This window comes from Microplitis demolitor, chromosome 8 (genome assembly GCF_026212275.2).
Source record: "Microplitis demolitor isolate Queensland-Clemson2020A chromosome 8, iyMicDemo2.1a, whole genome shotgun sequence".
Taxonomy (NCBI): Eukaryota; Metazoa; Arthropoda; class Insecta; order Hymenoptera; family Braconidae; genus Microplitis; species Microplitis demolitor.
This window is the reverse complement of record NC_068552.1, coordinates 14,617,302-14,634,579: the sequence shown is the minus strand read 5'-3', so window position 1 is coordinate 14,634,579 and position 17,278 is coordinate 14,617,302. Positions and strand designations below refer to the sequence as shown.

The window sequence follows — 17,278 nt, the reverse complement described above, 5'->3', positions numbered from 1 at the left end:
GTAAGAGTAAAGAGCACAGCGCTTCGTGCTTTAGGTGCGCAATGAAAATTTATTATTTGTCTAATCTATTTGCATTGCTATATAAATATATACATATGTATATGTACGTGTGTAAATATAAATTAATATTTAATATTTAGTTTTATAATATAATAGAGACTGTTAACTATAAAACACATCAGGAAATGTTTAAAATAAATGTGCGGTCATGTATAATACTCATACTCAGGTTAAACCAGGAAACGTATAGTAGCTTTCGGTCACCATATAATTCTCAAGAATCATTTTACTTTGCCATAGTAAGCTACTAAAACTTGTAATATATTGCTGCAATATTAGCAAGAAAATTTTTTCAATGTTTACTCATCTTTTAGTAGAAAAAAAAAATAATAATAATAAATTAAATCTAGTCATTCGAATTTACATAATTATCTAATGCTAGTCATTAAAATCATCTAATGACTAATGTGTAATTTAATTTTTCTAAAATAAAATAAATAAAATTTTTTATATATAATTTTTTTTCAGTTAAAGTTCTGTTAATAAAATTTAAAAATAATTTACATTATCAGTGTAAAAACAAAGTATAGGGTAGCTAAAATAAACAAACATAAAAAATATATATGTATATGTATATATATAGCGAAGAAAACTTATATTAAGTAATGTAATGTAAGGAATCTAATCCTCAAAGACATAACAGCAGACGTTTATAAAGATGAGAAACATATGTAAAATGGTTTCCGTTTCCCCTTAAAATCTAGTTTAGAGCACGTGCTTAAACAGTAATATAAATCGGTACTCGAAACCGTACGAGCTGAAGAAGAGTTTCTGATAATGATAACATAATCTCTCCCTTTATAAATAGTACGATTTGTACTATTATAGCCTGAGGTTATAAACTATCAGTAGACTATTGGAAAATACAATTTATTATATTATCCTCATGGGATAACATATATATAATTTCATTATTATATCTAGCCATGTGGTCACACCAAATGGCCTCACCCACGCTGACCTTGTTCGGGGTTCCGTATGAAATTACTCAATTGACCGAACATAATACACATTGAGTATCATCAGGGACTCAGGGATAAAGAAAAATCAAGTTTTAACTTTGAATTTTTTTAATTTTCTACCCACAAACCAGCAGCTGGAAAAATATTTCTGAAGATCCCTATTCCAGGTTTACCATTAAGTGTTTGTGTTACTTCTTTTTAACATCTTGAGCTTCCTTTATTCTATATAATATTTCACTATATGTATGTATATATATATATATATATATGTATACTTTAACTGATTTTTCCCTGCATAACAGGAATATATGTAATAAAACTCAGCGTAGAAAGACTCGAGCTATGAAACCCCTTAAACACTACACTACAAAGTCTTTCTCATTTTTCTTGTCTTTGCTAAGGGGTAGGTCTTTAGAATGAGGTCTTGGGAGTGGCTCTTGTACATACTAAACCCAAGAACAAAAAAAAAATAAAGAATAGGGTGACAAGGGCTGTACTAGAAGTTCTTTCTTACAAAATACAACTGCCCTATTTATTTATGTAATACGTTGTACAAATATACATCAGAGGATTATTTGTGGACAAAATCTTTAAATAAATAAATTTAAAGACGCTTATGCGGTTTAGTTGGAAACTCCTTTTGAAATTTATTTAAGTATAATGCATTTAAAAGTATCTAAAATTAAATAAGGATCAAAATTATCAGAAATAATGTAAGCATACTTCAAACGAAGTTTTTTAATGTCAGTAGGTAAAACAAAGTTGAAAAAAATATACATATATATGTCTATGTTTTTGAACAAATGTGTCAGTTTAGTAGACTTTTATGGTTTTTCGTGCGGAAATTCAGTATTAAAACAGATGTTACCGAAGAATGCACGTAATCCTACGGACGCACGTGTCTTGAATACGGTTGATTCTGTATTTCAGCAACTGCATCGTCTAAAACATCTAGATTCTTGAAAAAATATAATAAAATTTTTATAAAAAGACTTTAAACTGCCGAAAAAAAAATCAACGTTTACGTATACAATATCAACACGAGTTACTTGCGTAAGCATTTAACGACTATCGTTAAATCGAATGCTTTTCAGAACTAACATCCGCTTCAATGTATGCGTTGAACCGTAACGGACATCCGGAAGTATTACTACTTTCAGGATTTTTAAACATCAATGATTTTTTTCTTTTTTGTTAGTCAATTACTTTTTTTTCTAATTATTCGTCATTTAAATTAATGTTTTAAAACAATTAATTAGAAAATTTACTATTTTCAAGTATAAGAAGGATTGAAGAGAATAATCATAGATTTGTCTATTCATTTCCATGATTATTCGAAAATATCATTGCTATGAAAACCTTAATGTGTACACTGTAAAAAATCGGGAGTGAATACGGAGTAATTACGGATTTTATTTAAATTTCAATTAACTTCGATTCGAAATTTTGATATTAAAATAAACTCCCCTTCGGAGTCAATTTAACTCCAAGGAAATTAAATAAATAAACAGTCATTCACTCCAGATTTAGTCTGCGTTTACTCTGCAAATTTTGTACAGTGTATTGTTATTATTATTGTTATTATTTAATAAATTACTAATGATTGCGTTATTATGATTTTTTGTTTTAGATATTGCAATGGACTGGTCAGATCATGCACTTTGGTGGCCTAAAAGAAATCACTGGCTCACAAGAACAAGAAGTACTTTGGATCAGTATGGAGTTGCAGCGGATGCTCTTTTACATTTTACACCAATGCACAAAACACTTCGTGTACAATTGCCAGACATGCGTTATCTTGATTGTCGAGTTGATTTTTCCGTAAAGACTTTTAATGCTGTTATAAATCTTTGTAAAGAACTAGGTAACTATTATTTATTTTTTTAAGTTATTCAATTTAACAGTTTTCAAAATTTTAATTTTTTAATTTTTGAATAAATGTTCTGTCAATAAATATTTCAATTTTATTTAAAATTTGTTTAAAGTAAATATCAGAGTTATTTTTTATAGAATGAAAAAAAAAATACATATATAAATGTCCTTTTATCACGCGAAGGTCGTGTTAGAAAAACAAGTGATAGCAGTTTTTAATTAAGCTAATGGGGTGATAAATTATCATACAATTAGAGGAAGCATAAAATCTGATTTGCTGTTAGTAAAAAAATATATTATTTTATTTTTAAGTTTTATTTAATTTATTAGTTTTTTTAAAAACAATGAATTTATTTATACTTACCAGGCAAGTGAGGAAAATTACCAACCGGAAATGATCTTGACACATACTAGGTCATAAACTGTTGATAAATAGAAGCAGTGACGCAATATTTACATTGACAATAACTTTATTATTTAATGCTTTACGTTGATCACAGCAACACTTTTTTATAATCGTCATGAAAATATTTTTATTTTAAAACAGCTCATAGCAAAATTATTGAATTCGCCATGAAAATCTAAATAATTTTTTTTTTTTTAAATTAATACATTTTATTAAAAAATTTTCATACTTTTTGATTCGATGATATTCGCGATTTTAAAAATTCCAGAAAAAATTATATTTTAGGCCTTTGAATATTTTTTTTTAGAAAAGTTTAAAAATTAATCGCTATTTATTAAAAAATTTTCGAACACAATGACATTAAATTTGATATTTATTGAGCGAAAGATTCAAAAAAATATATGAAAAACGGTTGGCTCTAAGGGCAGACCTAAAAACTCGTTGAGACGTTGAGACTTAGATTTGATCAAACTTAGAAACGAATCAGTTGAGTGACTTACAAGTTATGCAACAAAAACTTGAAAAAAAAAAAAAAAAAAAAAAAAAAAAAAAAAAAAAAAAAAAAAAAAAAAATGTTTTTGATTTTTATCGACTTCAAAATCTAATCAGTTCTAAGTCTTTGTAAGCCCTTTTGATTGCTGCAAAACAGGCTCAAATCGGTTAATTAATTCCAAAGATATCATTGGACAAAAAAAGTATACACACACACGGCTGGATGTCCACCCAGAAATAAAATAGCTTTCTAGGACCTCAAAACGTTGAGATCTGATGAAAACCTAATTTTCGAAAATCGGACCAAATCGATAACTTCCTTTTTTTGAAAATTTCCAATTTTCATAGCAGAAAGTTAAAGAAAAAATATTATTTTTTTTTTTTTAAGGAATTAGACATCCAGAAGAGCTATCATTTTGTAAACCCCTTGAGCCTAATCACTTGAAGTACAACTTGAAAGATCTGCCAGCAAAAAAGAAGATAGAAAATCAAAAGAACGGGCATTGGAACGTGCCAGCGGATACAAACACTTTTATCCCAGTCAGTCAAAGTCCACAAGGATCGAATGGAAGTTTAGATCAGAGCAGTCCTTTTATGTGCGCTCCAGTCACCCCGAACAATAGGAATCACAGCACGCCCATCAGTTCTCCAGTTTCAGTAAGATCTACCTCTTTGCTTTTTTTTTATATTAAAATGTGTTTTATATTATACTTTTTTCTGAATATATTAATAACTCATTATTATTATTTATTTATTTATCACAGCATACGGGTACATGGAAGAGAAATAACAACTCTTCAGGATTTGGGAGTACCGGTTCATTCAATGCAAACAATAGTACAATGAGTTTAGAGGCATTAAATGGTGGCATGACCGAATCATTGGCTCAAAGCCCATCCGCGGCATCACCAGACGTTCATGCCAAACTAATAAAACCGAAAAATCTTGTCGAACGTGCACGAATGAACGTAGCATGGCTCGACTCATCTCTCTCAATAATGGAACAAGGCATTAGAGAATATGATATTCTCAGACTTAAATTTAAATTTTATTCATTTTATGACTTAAATCCTAAAACTGATGCTGTTAGAATAAACATGATTTACGAACAAGCTAAATGGCAGCTTCTTGCCGAAGAAATCGATTGTACTGAAGAAGAAATGCTTATGTTTGCTGCCCTACAGGTATTCTAAATATTTTTACACTGAAAACTGGTCCTAATCGGTTAAACATGGGTCATTTGTGTCCAAATATTCTACTGTAAACAGCCTACATGCCTTAGAATTTTTATGAAAATCTTTAATGAAAATGGAATTAGAAGTCCAAAGAAAATCTACGAATTTATTCAGATTTTTCCTTACAGAATAACATAGTTAAATAAGCAGCGGCCACTAATGACCCATGTTCAACGTTTACGGGTGCTGAAAACTTAAGGCTAGTTTGACTTCATACTTTATATATGTTCACTCTGCCTTCAAAGTTGTTTTATATCTTTTTAAATATTTAATCAATCGTTATTAAATTTGACCTAGAGATATAATAACTTTTTTTAAGCCCACGGCTCTTTACCTCTAGAAAATTTTTTTTTCTCAATTTACGTAGAATTTATTTTTAAAAAAATTACTTTGGTTATAAAATTAATGGACTAAAAAAATTTTTTTTTTGTTAATTTAATTACCAAAAAATTTCCATTATAAACTTTTAAAAAATCACTCTTTAAAATTTGGTGACTGCGAAAAATAAAAACGTTAATTCGATAAAAATTTGAACAAAACAATTTATTACTTAATTGTATAAAATAATTTATTTTGTTACCTTTCGTAGAAAATATTTGTTTTTATATAAAATGCCATAGTTGTTTTTCACGTTCCCTAGAAGACTTATGACTCACGATCCACTTGTTCGCGACCACTTTTAAATATTAATACTAACTATATAAGCTAGATTGGTGTTGAGAAAAATTTTAAAATATGTTGAAAAATAATTGCAAGTCAACCTGATCAATTATTTGATAAGGATTAATTAAAAAATTTATTTTATTCCGTTTCAAGGAAGCACTTCTCCATCATCGGGTCATAATATTTTAATTAATTTCAACGACACTAACTATATAATAGTTAAAAAAAAGTCAGCAATTAATGCGGACACTTGGATTGTATCAGCTCACGATTTATGACTTTTTTTTTTATAACACTATAAAAAAATATTTTTCATAGATATTGTTAATGGGGTTTTATAATGTAAAAAAAAAACACTTTTATATGATGAGAAAATTTTTTATGAAACTATAAGGTTATGTATCTTAAAAAAAAGTTTATCAAACTATTTTAATTTAGTGAAGTCCTCTTACTGATAGTCACGATCATAAATTACATTATAGTTACCATTATTTTTTTTTCTTTTTTAATAAAATAAATGTACTGAAAAACGTTCCCACGTATCTTACGACTGATCAAATTTTTATTTTAATTAATCTGAACGAAAAAAAAAACACTTGCAGCTAATGACAATATTTAAAAACCCATTGTTAAAAACTTTGTCCAATTTTCAAGGATAATTGTCATAAAAATATAGTAATTTTCCATGAGTATCGATTTGTTTGCATAATTAAAAAAATTTAAGCATAAATTTTAATAAAAATACAATTTAAATATACACTGTAAAAAAATGATTCTGGTTGGCAGACAATTAAAAACTTTTTTTTACAACGACTAAATGACAAATAAAAAATCTAAAAATATGCACATGTAAAAAATTTAAAAAACTATAGGTGCAATTTTTTTAAATATTTTTTTTTTATCATTTATCGTTTTAAATAAATTTCAAAAATTATTAGATGTCGGCTAGCTTCAGTATCATGTAAAAAATTGTGAATGAATTCGGAGTGATTACGGATTTTATTTAAATCCAAATTATCTCCTTCATTCAGAGTTTTAGATTTTTAGAAAAATTCACTCCGAATACGGACTTCAACGGAGTTTGTTTTCCAGCGGAGTGATTTCGGAGTGATCTAGATTATTTTTAAATCCGCATTCACTTTGATTCAGAATTTTAATATTAAAAAAAACTCCCCTTTGTAGTAAATTTTATTCCAAGGAAATTAAATAAACATACAGTCACCCACTCTGCATCCACTCCGGATTTAGTCTGCGTTCTCCGCAATTTTTTTACAGTGTAACTTCGAAAAAAAATTTAAATAAGAAAAGTATTAAAAATACAGTGCCAACCTTTTTTGAAAAACCTTAATTATTTTTTGATAATTGATATTAGTGCGTTTAGTAAGTCTTGCTATGAAATCACTCGTATTTAAAAACCAAATATGCATGAAAAAAAAATCACTTTAAATTAGAATTATGGTTTTTAAAATAAATATCATCTTCGAAATTAATTGACTCATCGGCAGTAAAAAATAATTATTAAAATGAAATAAAATAAAATTTTATGACATTCATCACTTGAAAGCTTAAAGGAATATAAAAAACAAATTATATAAGTAAGTTGATTTATATTTTATATATCCGGCTAATTTGAATTTGTTAATAATTTCCAGTAATTTCTTTTAAATTCAAAGTAAAATTTAAAAAAATATTAATAATTAATAGTAATCAACAAGTGTAAAGTGTAATTTAATAGAAATTGAATGATAATATCTAAGCATTAACGTGCGTGGGTACGGTCACTAAAAAATAATGAATTTTTTATAGTGAACCCACGTACGTTCTCCTAGTTCGGGATAGATCGTGTAAAAATGAATTAACACGGCTTTCTTATTCTTCTTTTTTAAACTCGTTGGTCTTTTCTTTGTTAATTCATTGTATGTCTTAAGTATCACATAAAATATATATATCTATAGTACGATATAATACGGATATCACCGTATGTTTAACGAACAACTGCAACCCACGTCGATGACCTCGTGTTTTTATACATACACCTACTCATCAGCAACAGGATCGATAAACTCGTCTCAAATTTATTCTCAGTATTTTCCATCCAGTTTTTTCTTACAATAATAAAATAAAATAAAAATAAATAAATTTTGATTTATTTAAAAGGTACAAGTGAATCTCCAGGCAAGTATGCCACAGCCAAGTTACGAGAGCAATGGATCACCCTCACTGATAGAAGATGATATTGATGCAGCACTAACGGATCTACAAGTTAGTCTCGAAGGTAGCAGTATCAGTAATGGAACCAGCGATATTACTCAAGTACCAGAGCTCTGTGATTATCTTCGGTTCTTCAAACCAAAACGTTTTACGCTCAAGGCATTTAAACGTTACTGGTTCACATGCCGAGATCTACAGCTACGATTATATAAAACACGAGAAGAGAGCAACAGTTCTGAAGCACCAGCTTATATTATTAATTTACGTGGATGTGAAGTCACACCTGACGTTCATCTCTCTCAAGGCCGTTATGGGATTAGATTGGAAGTGCCCAGTGCTGATGGAATGACGGAAATGTGGATTAGATGTGATACCGTAATATATTTTATTTTATATTTATTAGTATTAGTTTAAAGTTACTGGAACTATGAATATCTTTATGGTAATTTATTATTTATTATTTTTTTTTTTAGGAACAACAATATGCTAAGTGGATGGCTGCGTGTCGATTGGCTGCCAAAGGCCGATCATTAGCAGACTCATCATATGAAAGTGAAGTAAATAGTATCACTGCTTTCTTACAATTACAAAGACCAGCTCCAGCACCTGCGATTAGTCCTACTTCACTTAATATTACACCAGAAGATTACGTAGCGCCCAGATACTCTAAGAAACTTAGAGGAAAAGTGAGTATATTTTTTTTTTTACTATTAAATATGAGATAAAAATAGATAATCACTATACTTGATAAGTATCTTAACTCTGTATTTAAATGTTTAACTTACTTTTCTCTAAAACTTTCTTTATTTTTTATCTAAGTACTTAGTTACTTACTTATATCAACAGAGTCGCAAGTTTATTTAAATTCTCTATAAATCAACACCATTTATATACAGTAGTTTAAATTTTAATTTAGATGTAGTGATTACATAAATTATGATAATCACGATCTCGATAAACACACGCGATTACAATCTACATTCTCGAGTAACACATGGCTTTATAACATCTATAAGATGGCAATTTTTTTACCTATCGATAAGGCAGCAAAATGTTGACAAAATAATCAGAAATTTGTCACCGATAAAATATCTGCTCAATAGACTTGACACAAATGATGACAAAAAGTAACTTACAAATAATTGTCAAATATTTCATTTAAACGATTTTTTGAGTAACGTCGTTTTTAAAATGGGAAAAAGAACACAAATTTTCGATGACCCCTACCCAAGTAGCACAGAGACAACTTTAAGATGTTATAGTCGGAGAGCTGGTGACCTATTTTGATGAAGTGTTTGATTCACTTAGAAATTTTGCACGGTAATACTTTTAGGATAGATAAATAATGAATCGTATGTTTGGCTGATTTTTTTTTGCACAGGAAGTACTGCGCAGAGTGCAAATTCACGAGAAAAAATATGCCAGAAAAACTGTTCGTAAAATTCAATTAAATTTAGTTAAATTTTGAAGCCAGAGTTGAAAAAGCCAGACACTTTTGAAAGTGTAAATATAGAACCAAACTACCCTACAGTTGTATTTTTATATAATTAAAATAAAGTGTTTGATTCCAGCTAAAATTTATACAGCATCTTAATTATATTTATTTGATAACACTTACAAAAAGCTAGACACATTTGTTAATAGAGATATCTTTTAAAAGAACAAGACAAATTTTTTTTTAGTCTTAAAGTCGTTTTTTTTATATTAATAAAACATACAGATGTTGATCCTATGAATCATATAAAATTATTGCTATTTTTTCTATGTCAAAAAAAAAGATTTCAATTAAAAAATCGTTCTGATGATTATTTTAGCACTATTTGTAATTTACTTTTTGTCGTCACTCATATCAAGTCTTTTAAGCAGATATTTTTTCGGTGACGAATTTCTGATGATTTTGTCAACATTTTGGTACCTTATCAATGTGTCAAAAAACAGCCTAAAAATTTGTATTTTATAGATGTCACAAAGTTAAGTGTGCTACTTGGGTAGGACCAATATCTGCATGTTTTATTTATTTAAAAAAAACTTGGTTTTGAGACAAAATAAAATGTGACCCTTTAAAAAACATCTTAGAATTATCTCTGTGCTACTTGGGATTTCAATAAAATAAAATAATTCTGTAATTTAAATTATTGAAAAGTAAAATTTTTAATATTACTTGAAATATTTACCAAGCGTAAGAAATGAAAAAAATCGCTGTAAATTATTTTTCATTAAAATTAATTAATTTATTATTTTTTTAGCTGGTACAAAGAATTTTAGAAGCTCATGCAAATGTTAAAGATCTTCCATTGATTGAAGCTAAATTAAATTACATAAAAGCATGGCAATCACTGCCTGAATATGGTATCTCATTATTTATTGTACGATTTACTGGCAAAAATAAAGACGAATTACTTGGAATCGCTAATAATCGACTTATGCGTATGGATTTGCACAGCGGGGATCATTTAAAAACATGGAGATACAATACAATGAAGGTTTGTTTTTTATTTTTATTGCATTATTTAAATAATAATAAATAAATAAATAAATGTTTTATTTTATTTTAGGCGTGGAATGTTAATTGGGAAGTAAAACACATGATGGTACAATTCGAAGAAGAGAACATTATTTTCGAATGTCAATCAGCGGATTGCAAAGTCGTACATGAATTTATTGGAGGCTATATATTTTTGTCAATGCGTTCCAAAGAAGCTAATCAAACGTTAAATGAAGAAATGTTTCATAAATTAACCGGTGGTTGGGTTTGAAAGTAAAATAATAATTAATATCTGACATTTAATAAAAAAGATAATAACTAAAAGTAAATATAAAATAAAAGATAATGATATTTAATAAAATAATTGTTGGATAGTAAAATTAACTGCGAAAAGATAACGTGTTTGTTATGTAACATAGAAAAAACTTATTACTTACGAAATATTTTAAAACATATACATGAGTGCCTAGTGACTTGTTATTGTAAAAATAATATACAATATATAATTTTATATAATTATAAATATATAGATATCTACTGATAATTAATTATTAATCGAAGATAATGTGCAACATGAAGTAATCAAACCAAAATTGATTTATATAAAACCGCGAAAAAATTTAAATTTTAATTAATCATTTTAATTGTCGGTTTTTTAAAAATATTTTAAATGCTATATTTATATACAAGATTTTAATCTAGACGTTTAGAATTTTTACAACTAATTTTATTATATTAATATCTAATTATAATTATTATTTTTTATAACTATTAATTGTCATTGTCATTTTTTTTTTAATTGAATATTGCTTTTTATTTTATTGTCGGGTGCGACTCTACAAGCATTCAATAATTAAACCCTTGGATTTTTAAATAATAAAATTTAATTAATTAATCAATTATAAATATTCATGATTATAAACTCGATAAAAGTTTTATAGAATTAAAAAAAAAAATATCTGAGGGCTAATTAATAAATTATTTAATGGATTTTTGTAAATTATTTATCAAGTTTATTTTTTACAACTGAGCAAAAAAAAGAATTTTAATTATGTGTCGTTTTCACTGTCATTTTAATCTAGATGTACATTAATTGAATAAAAATAAAAATCTAGTTTTGTAAATTGATAGACTATAGTTTGTATATTAAAAAAAAAGATATATATAAAATATAAATATATATTTAAATTAATATCTGCGTTATCTAACGTCGTTAAAAAATATAATATTAGTGATTAAAATAATATATTTTATATGTAAGAAGCTTTATTGAATACTGTAATAAATAATCCAATTAAACACGAGTATCAAAAATATTGTTTTGTATATATATAATAACTTCTTTTTTTTGAATCATTTAAATTAATAAATCTGTAATTTTATGTTACAATTTGTTAGCTGTATTTTTTAGGGGATTGAAGGCGTAATTTTTTTTCGGATCAACTGACATACTGGTATTATTTTTGGGTAATGTTTCTGGTTCTTTAAATAATTGCATTGTCGTTTTCATAATTGAGTCATTTGGAACTTGGGATATTTCATTCGCCTGGTTATTAAATTAAATTATACTATTAATGCTAAGTTTGAATAGATATTAAAAAATATCTTTTTTTTTTTACTGAAGATAAAATAAAATATAATCAAATTTCATGGCTTCGATTATTTTTGATCATAAATTTTTTTTTGAAACTTTCTGAAGATTAGAAGATAGATAAAAAAAAATATTTTTCAAACTCTATGAATTACAATTAAAAATATTTTTAGTTATAACATTTGATCTTTAAATACTGTGGGAACTTGTTTAACAAAAAAAAATTCATGACCAAATATGAAGCTGTAAAATTATTAAAAATTTAATATAACATAAAATAAAAAAATTTTATTCTAGTAGAGTAAGAAGCCTAGTACCCGATCATTAATGTATTTGTTCATCAAGGATATGTCATAGAATGCCCCATATATACAATTATATGAGCGATCGGGTACTGGGTCTCATACCTTACTAATAAAAAGTAATACCTGATGCTGCATCGACGATGAATGACCAAATCTATTAGTAAAAGACATTTTATCCTTTTTACTTTTCAACCATTCATGTGCTAGAACACGATCAAGTGTAAGTCTTATCGTAACATCCGGCTCTAAAATACGTTTGACAATATTAATAGCAAGTGGTGACAACGTTTTTAATGCACGAGACCGAAAGACCCAATTTTTTCCCATCTGATCTTTAAGTAACTTTTTAATGTTATCATCTTTGAATGGCATCGTTCCATTAAGCATTATATACAATATAATACCCAGTGACCAAACGTCTGCCAGTTTTGGATTATACGGTGTACCAGATACTACTTCTGGCGCGGCATAAGCCGCAGAACCGCAGTAAGTGTAGCTCAGAACACGTTTATTATCCTCATCAACGCAAAAACGAGCAAAACCAAAGTCCGCTAACTTAACATTAAATTTACGTGACAGTAATATATTTTCACACTTCAAATCACGGTGTGCAATATTTTTCCCATGTAAATACTGTAATCCAGATGCCATTTGACGAAACCAAAGCTTTGCTTGTTGTTCAGATACAACACCGCTACGAATTATGTGATCCAATAAATCACCATTATCAGCATAACGCATAAAAATAAATACACGTGGTCCTCGTTGCAGTATACTATGGACCTAAATAGTAATAATAATGAAATTAATAATAATAAACAAACATGTTAATTAATAATATTCAATTAAAATACTTGAATAATATGCGGGTTTTCAACTTTTGTTAAAATTTCAAGCTCACGGGGAAAAAATTTTTCAAGAAAATCTGGAGGTGCTTTTTCCTTATCAAATATTTTACATGCAAGCCGCATTTTTTTTGAACTACTGCCATCTAAATATTCTGCTAGATGAACGGTAGCATACGAACCCTAGCATTTATTTTAAATAAATAAATAATAATTACAATATATATACAATATTTATATTACCTGGCCAATTTTTTTTCCAATAAGATAACCACGCTCTTCAAGAGCGCTGACTTCGGAATTTCGCGGGCTTAATTTCGTGGCCATCCCAAATTTTCTTCATTGGCGAAAAAAACCAAATTTATTAATTAATTATAAATTTAATTTTTTTTAATATAAATTAAAACGCCAATTAATGTGGGTTATGTATATTGATTAAAATTGATTGATAACATTTCGATTTGTAATTTTTAATAAATTTTTTTTTTTAAGTAGTTGGTATTGATATTAATAATTTCTTTGATTTACGATTTATAATTGAGGTACGCGTCTCAAAAGATGATAGAAGTAACTGGAATTTTGTTAATTAAATCCAGTTTGTACCTTGTTGTACACTGGAATTATTTAATATGATAATATAGTGTCAGCCATTACTTAAAATTAAAAACAATTGCCAATCAAATTATACTAAAATAATTATATTTATGTAACTACTTGATATATTTAAAAATAAGTAAATTATTGAAATAGACGAGATTTATAATTAAATTTTTTTAAATTATTTTTTTTATTTTTATCAAATTATACAAGACTCAGAAGTTATTACGCAGCTGGATCATCGCCCTTGGTCGTACGAGTGTAAATAAGTTGTGCATGATGCTGAACAACTTGTTTGATTAGACCCTTTTGGTGGAGTTCAATGAGCGCTCTCCTGGCTAAAGATCCGCGAATCTTCAATCTTTCACTCACGATTGAAGGGGTGATTAATTTGTACTGAGGTACTTCTTTGATAAGTTTGTCATAAGTACCTTTGTCAAACAACACCTGGTTGTTTAACTTGTCACGTACTTTTCCTTTGGACCACTTCTACAAATTAAAAAAAAAACAAAATAGATATTAGAAATTTATTCAAATAAATTTATAGTAAAATTTGATACTAAACATAGCAGACATCGGACAAATTTAAAAATATAAATAAATAGAGTAAATAATTTTAAAAATAATATTTATAAAAAATGCACTTATTAATTTCAAAATTTTTTAAATGCGCATTTTTTTTAAATTTAATTTTATTAATTATTTACTCTATTTATTAATAATATTTAATTTGTCTGATGTCTGCTTATTATCTTAACTAATAAATTACATATTATTGAGGAAGGTCAAATAAATTTGACAATTTGCGGGTGAAAATTTAAAAGTTTTTCATTAGCATTAAAAAAAATTTTTTTTTTAATAACATATTTTTGGATTTAACAGGCTGACGAATAAGTGTTGGGAAATTTTCTGACTTCAGTAAAAATTATATGTTTGTTTTTTAATTCTTGTAATTATGAAAAATTTTTACTAAAATTTATTGATTCTTCTTCTAGATCAATTAATACCGTGTTAAATTAAAAAATCATTAGCTGTCTGCTGCTTTTACTATCATAAATTCAAAGAAATTTTTGATAGGGTAGAGGTACCGTTTTTGGGCACTTTAGAGCCAGTTTTGGAGACTTCAAAAATTCAAATAAAATAATTTGTAAAAGATGCAATGACATAATTAATTATTTAAATGAGTTCAAAAATATTTTGATCCTACTATTAAAATGGAAATTTTATTTTATACTTTTTCATTAATTAAAATAAAATATTAAATGTTTAAAAATGGAGCAGTGGCCACAAATGCTACTTCATCCGATATAGAGTTGAGAAAATAAAAAATTAAATTATTATTTTTTATTTACCTTCTTCTTGGCTTTACCACCAGATCCTCCTTCTTTCTTTTTCTGAGTCTTTTGAGGTTGCTTGGAAGAACCTCCCTTCGTATCCTTTTTGGGCGGCTAAAAAATAAAATTATAAATTTATAAAACATTGAAAAATAAAAATACAATAAAAATAAATTTTAATTATTTAATAAAATGTCAGTCTCATTAAATCAGATTTAGCTACCATGGAGATGGTCTAGATTTAATTTATCATCATAAAAATTAACCAAAAATTTAAAAAGTTAGGTTATGACTTTTAATCAAACACTTTTTATTTAAATTCAAACTAAGTCAAAATTTGAAAATAAAAAAATTAATTAATCAAAATTATTGATAATAAAAATAATGAATTTATGAATTAGGCATTTGGAAATTGTGATAATAATAAAAAAAAATATAAATATATGAACATGCCATGTGACTCAACAATAGATCAACAATAAAATTTTAATAAAATTAAATGATTTAAATACTTGCTGAGTAATTAATTTACGATCAATAATTTTTAATAATTATTTAGTGATAGATATTAAAATTATTATGCACAATATAATTATAAATAAATAAAATATTTAATAACTGGTAGCGCTTACCATGATGACCGATTTGCAAAAGAAAGAAAGAGAGCTCCACGCAGATGATGTCGGATGTTCTCAGTACGCCATTACTGCAAAGTCAAATGAGAGACTTAATTATAAATTTAATATTTTATTTATTTGAATGATTTACTTTAATAATAAATATTAAATTTAAATAATATTTATTAAATTATTATTAAATTACTTCTTTTTTACAATAATAAATTAATGACATACGCAAGAAGCGGAACGAGGAATTGAAACTTGGCAGGTACGTGATATTCCGTGTTACTGATTAAAGTGAGATGAAGATATTACTAGGAGTGAGTTGGAAAGAAAACATAAATTTATTGCATTTATAAAAAAATAATTTATTGTACGGTCGTGAAATTACAGAAGCGGGCAGCCGATAGATGGCAGATTTAAAAGTTAATTATTTCCCGCCAATTTTTGAATTCAATGTATTTGTGATGACTAAGGAAACTGTTTAATTTTATTTAAATAATTTATGTTTGTTTTAATTGATAATCAAATCAATTGATTAATATTTATAATTATTTAATGCTTATTTGTTCAACAGATAAATTTTAGAAAGATAAATATTAAAATTAACTTTGAATAAATTAAAACAGTTTTAAATTTATAATTTTATTATAAGCGAGCCTACGAAAATAAAAAATCTCGGCTATTTTTAAAATAATTTTTTTTTAGAATTTATCATTTTGAAAAAATTCAAAAATTATTAGATATCGACTAATTTAATAATAAATTTAATAATTTAAGCTTTAATTGTAAATTTTTTTAATTTTTCTTCTATTTCTAATAAGTTATTTTTCGAATATTTAAATTTACCGCGCAAGTAATAAGAATAGTTAATAAATTATTGATGAAAATAAAAAATTTCGAGTATACTTTTTAATATAATTATTGACACCAATTAATTTTAATAAAATTATTAAATTTCAATTTTGAAATTTCGCGTCAAGATGGCGCTACTGTGTGTTGCTATGTTCAACGTTCAAATTTGTGCTAAAGTGGGGGGTGGTCGAATGAATTGCAAAGTTGATTGCTTTCTATCAACTGGCGGTCGAATAGCGTCAGTCAGTATCATCGAGAACAGCAGTAGTAGTTCAGATTCTCTTTACGTTTAAATTGAAATACAGTATTACAGTTAATTCGCGGAATTATCCATAAAATTTATTACTCATAGTAATTGTTTAAATAAAATGTACAGTGTTTGTAAAATTTAAATTGTGAAAAGTGTCTGTGGTGTCGTTAAGTGGTGAGTGTTCAGTGCTAGTGCAAAGTGTTGCGAATTGTTGATGCTGATAACTTCCAAGTTCCTGAGCAAAATCATCTGGCATCGTCTGGTGGGAAATAGCAGTTAAGTGACGTTTGTTTAGCTGCTATACACTTGGAGCAATTTAAATTAAATCTCCAAGTGTATTAGGATACCCTTCTGCATATTATTTCCCCACCAAGGTTTGTTCAAACACTTGTGTGTGTTTTTTTTTATTTTTTAAATATTTTTATATCATATTCTGCCGCCATTTTATTTTGACATACGATTTTTAGTTTTTTTAAATTTCTAATAATTTATTTT

The 17,278-nt window shown here is 26.8% G+C and overlaps 3 protein-coding genes across 3 annotated transcripts in view; 1 reads left to right on the top strand and 2 right to left on the bottom strand.

Moving 5' to 3' along the window:
• The window catches only part of LOC103573199 (unc-112-related protein), a 36,151-nt gene extending 25,050 nt beyond the window's left edge, over positions 1-11,101 (top strand). Inside the window, exons 2-8 of the mRNA XM_008552171.3 lie at positions 2,653-2,886; positions 4,181-4,449; positions 4,557-4,976; positions 7,848-8,276; positions 8,375-8,587; positions 10,148-10,384; positions 10,457-11,101. Coding sequence (XP_008550393.1) covers positions 2,653-2,886; positions 4,181-4,449; positions 4,557-4,976; positions 7,848-8,276; positions 8,375-8,587; positions 10,148-10,384; positions 10,457-10,657 — 2,003 coding nt within the window. The 3' untranslated portion in view covers positions 10,658-11,101. The remainder of the gene's footprint in view (positions 1-2,652; positions 2,887-4,180; positions 4,450-4,556; positions 4,977-7,847; positions 8,277-8,374; positions 8,588-10,147; positions 10,385-10,456) is intronic.
• Positions 11,102-11,770: 669 nt separating this feature from the next.
• Positions 11,771-13,454, bottom strand: LOC103573331 (testis-specific serine/threonine-protein kinase 3). The gene is made up of 4 exons (XM_008552365.1): positions 13,371-13,454; positions 13,137-13,310; positions 12,406-13,065; positions 11,771-11,932 (listed from the first exon to the last, which is right to left on the bottom strand). Exons 1-4 carry the CDS (start codon positions 13,452-13,454, stop codon positions 11,771-11,773), a joined length of 1,080 nt encoding a protein of 359 aa, XP_008550587.1.
• A 436-nt stretch (positions 13,455-13,890) lies between these two features.
• On the bottom strand, positions 13,891-15,930 carry LOC103573200 (40S ribosomal protein S25). The gene is made up of 4 exons (XM_008552173.2): positions 15,913-15,930; positions 15,691-15,764; positions 15,077-15,172; positions 13,891-14,213 (listed from the first exon to the last, which is right to left on the bottom strand). The coding sequence occupies exons 2-4, from the start codon at positions 15,691-15,693 to the stop codon at positions 13,950-13,952; spliced, it is 363 nt and encodes a 120-aa protein (XP_008550395.1). The 5' UTR covers positions 15,694-15,764; positions 15,913-15,930; the 3' UTR covers positions 13,891-13,949.
• Positions 15,931-17,278: the final 1,348 nt, after the last annotated feature.

Bases quoted from the DNA above. Each gene is read 5' to 3' on its own strand.
- LOC103573331 (XM_008552365.1), bottom strand. From the start codon at position 13,454: ATGGCCACGAAATTAAGCCCGCGAAATTCCGAAGTCAGCGCTCTTGAA. The intron at 13,066-13,136 runs GTATTTTAATTG...ATTACTATTTAG, and splicing joins AAAACCCGCATATTATTCAA to GTCCATAGTATACTGCAACG. The intron at 11,933-12,405 runs GTATTACTTTTT...TTTAATAACCAG, and splicing joins CATCGTCGATGCAGCATCAG to GCGAATGAAATATCCCAAGT.
- LOC103573200 (XM_008552173.2), bottom strand. The intron at 14,214-15,076 runs GTAAATAAAAAA...TTTAATTTGTAG, and splicing joins GTGGTAAAGCCAAGAAGAAG to AAGTGGTCCAAAGGAAAAGT.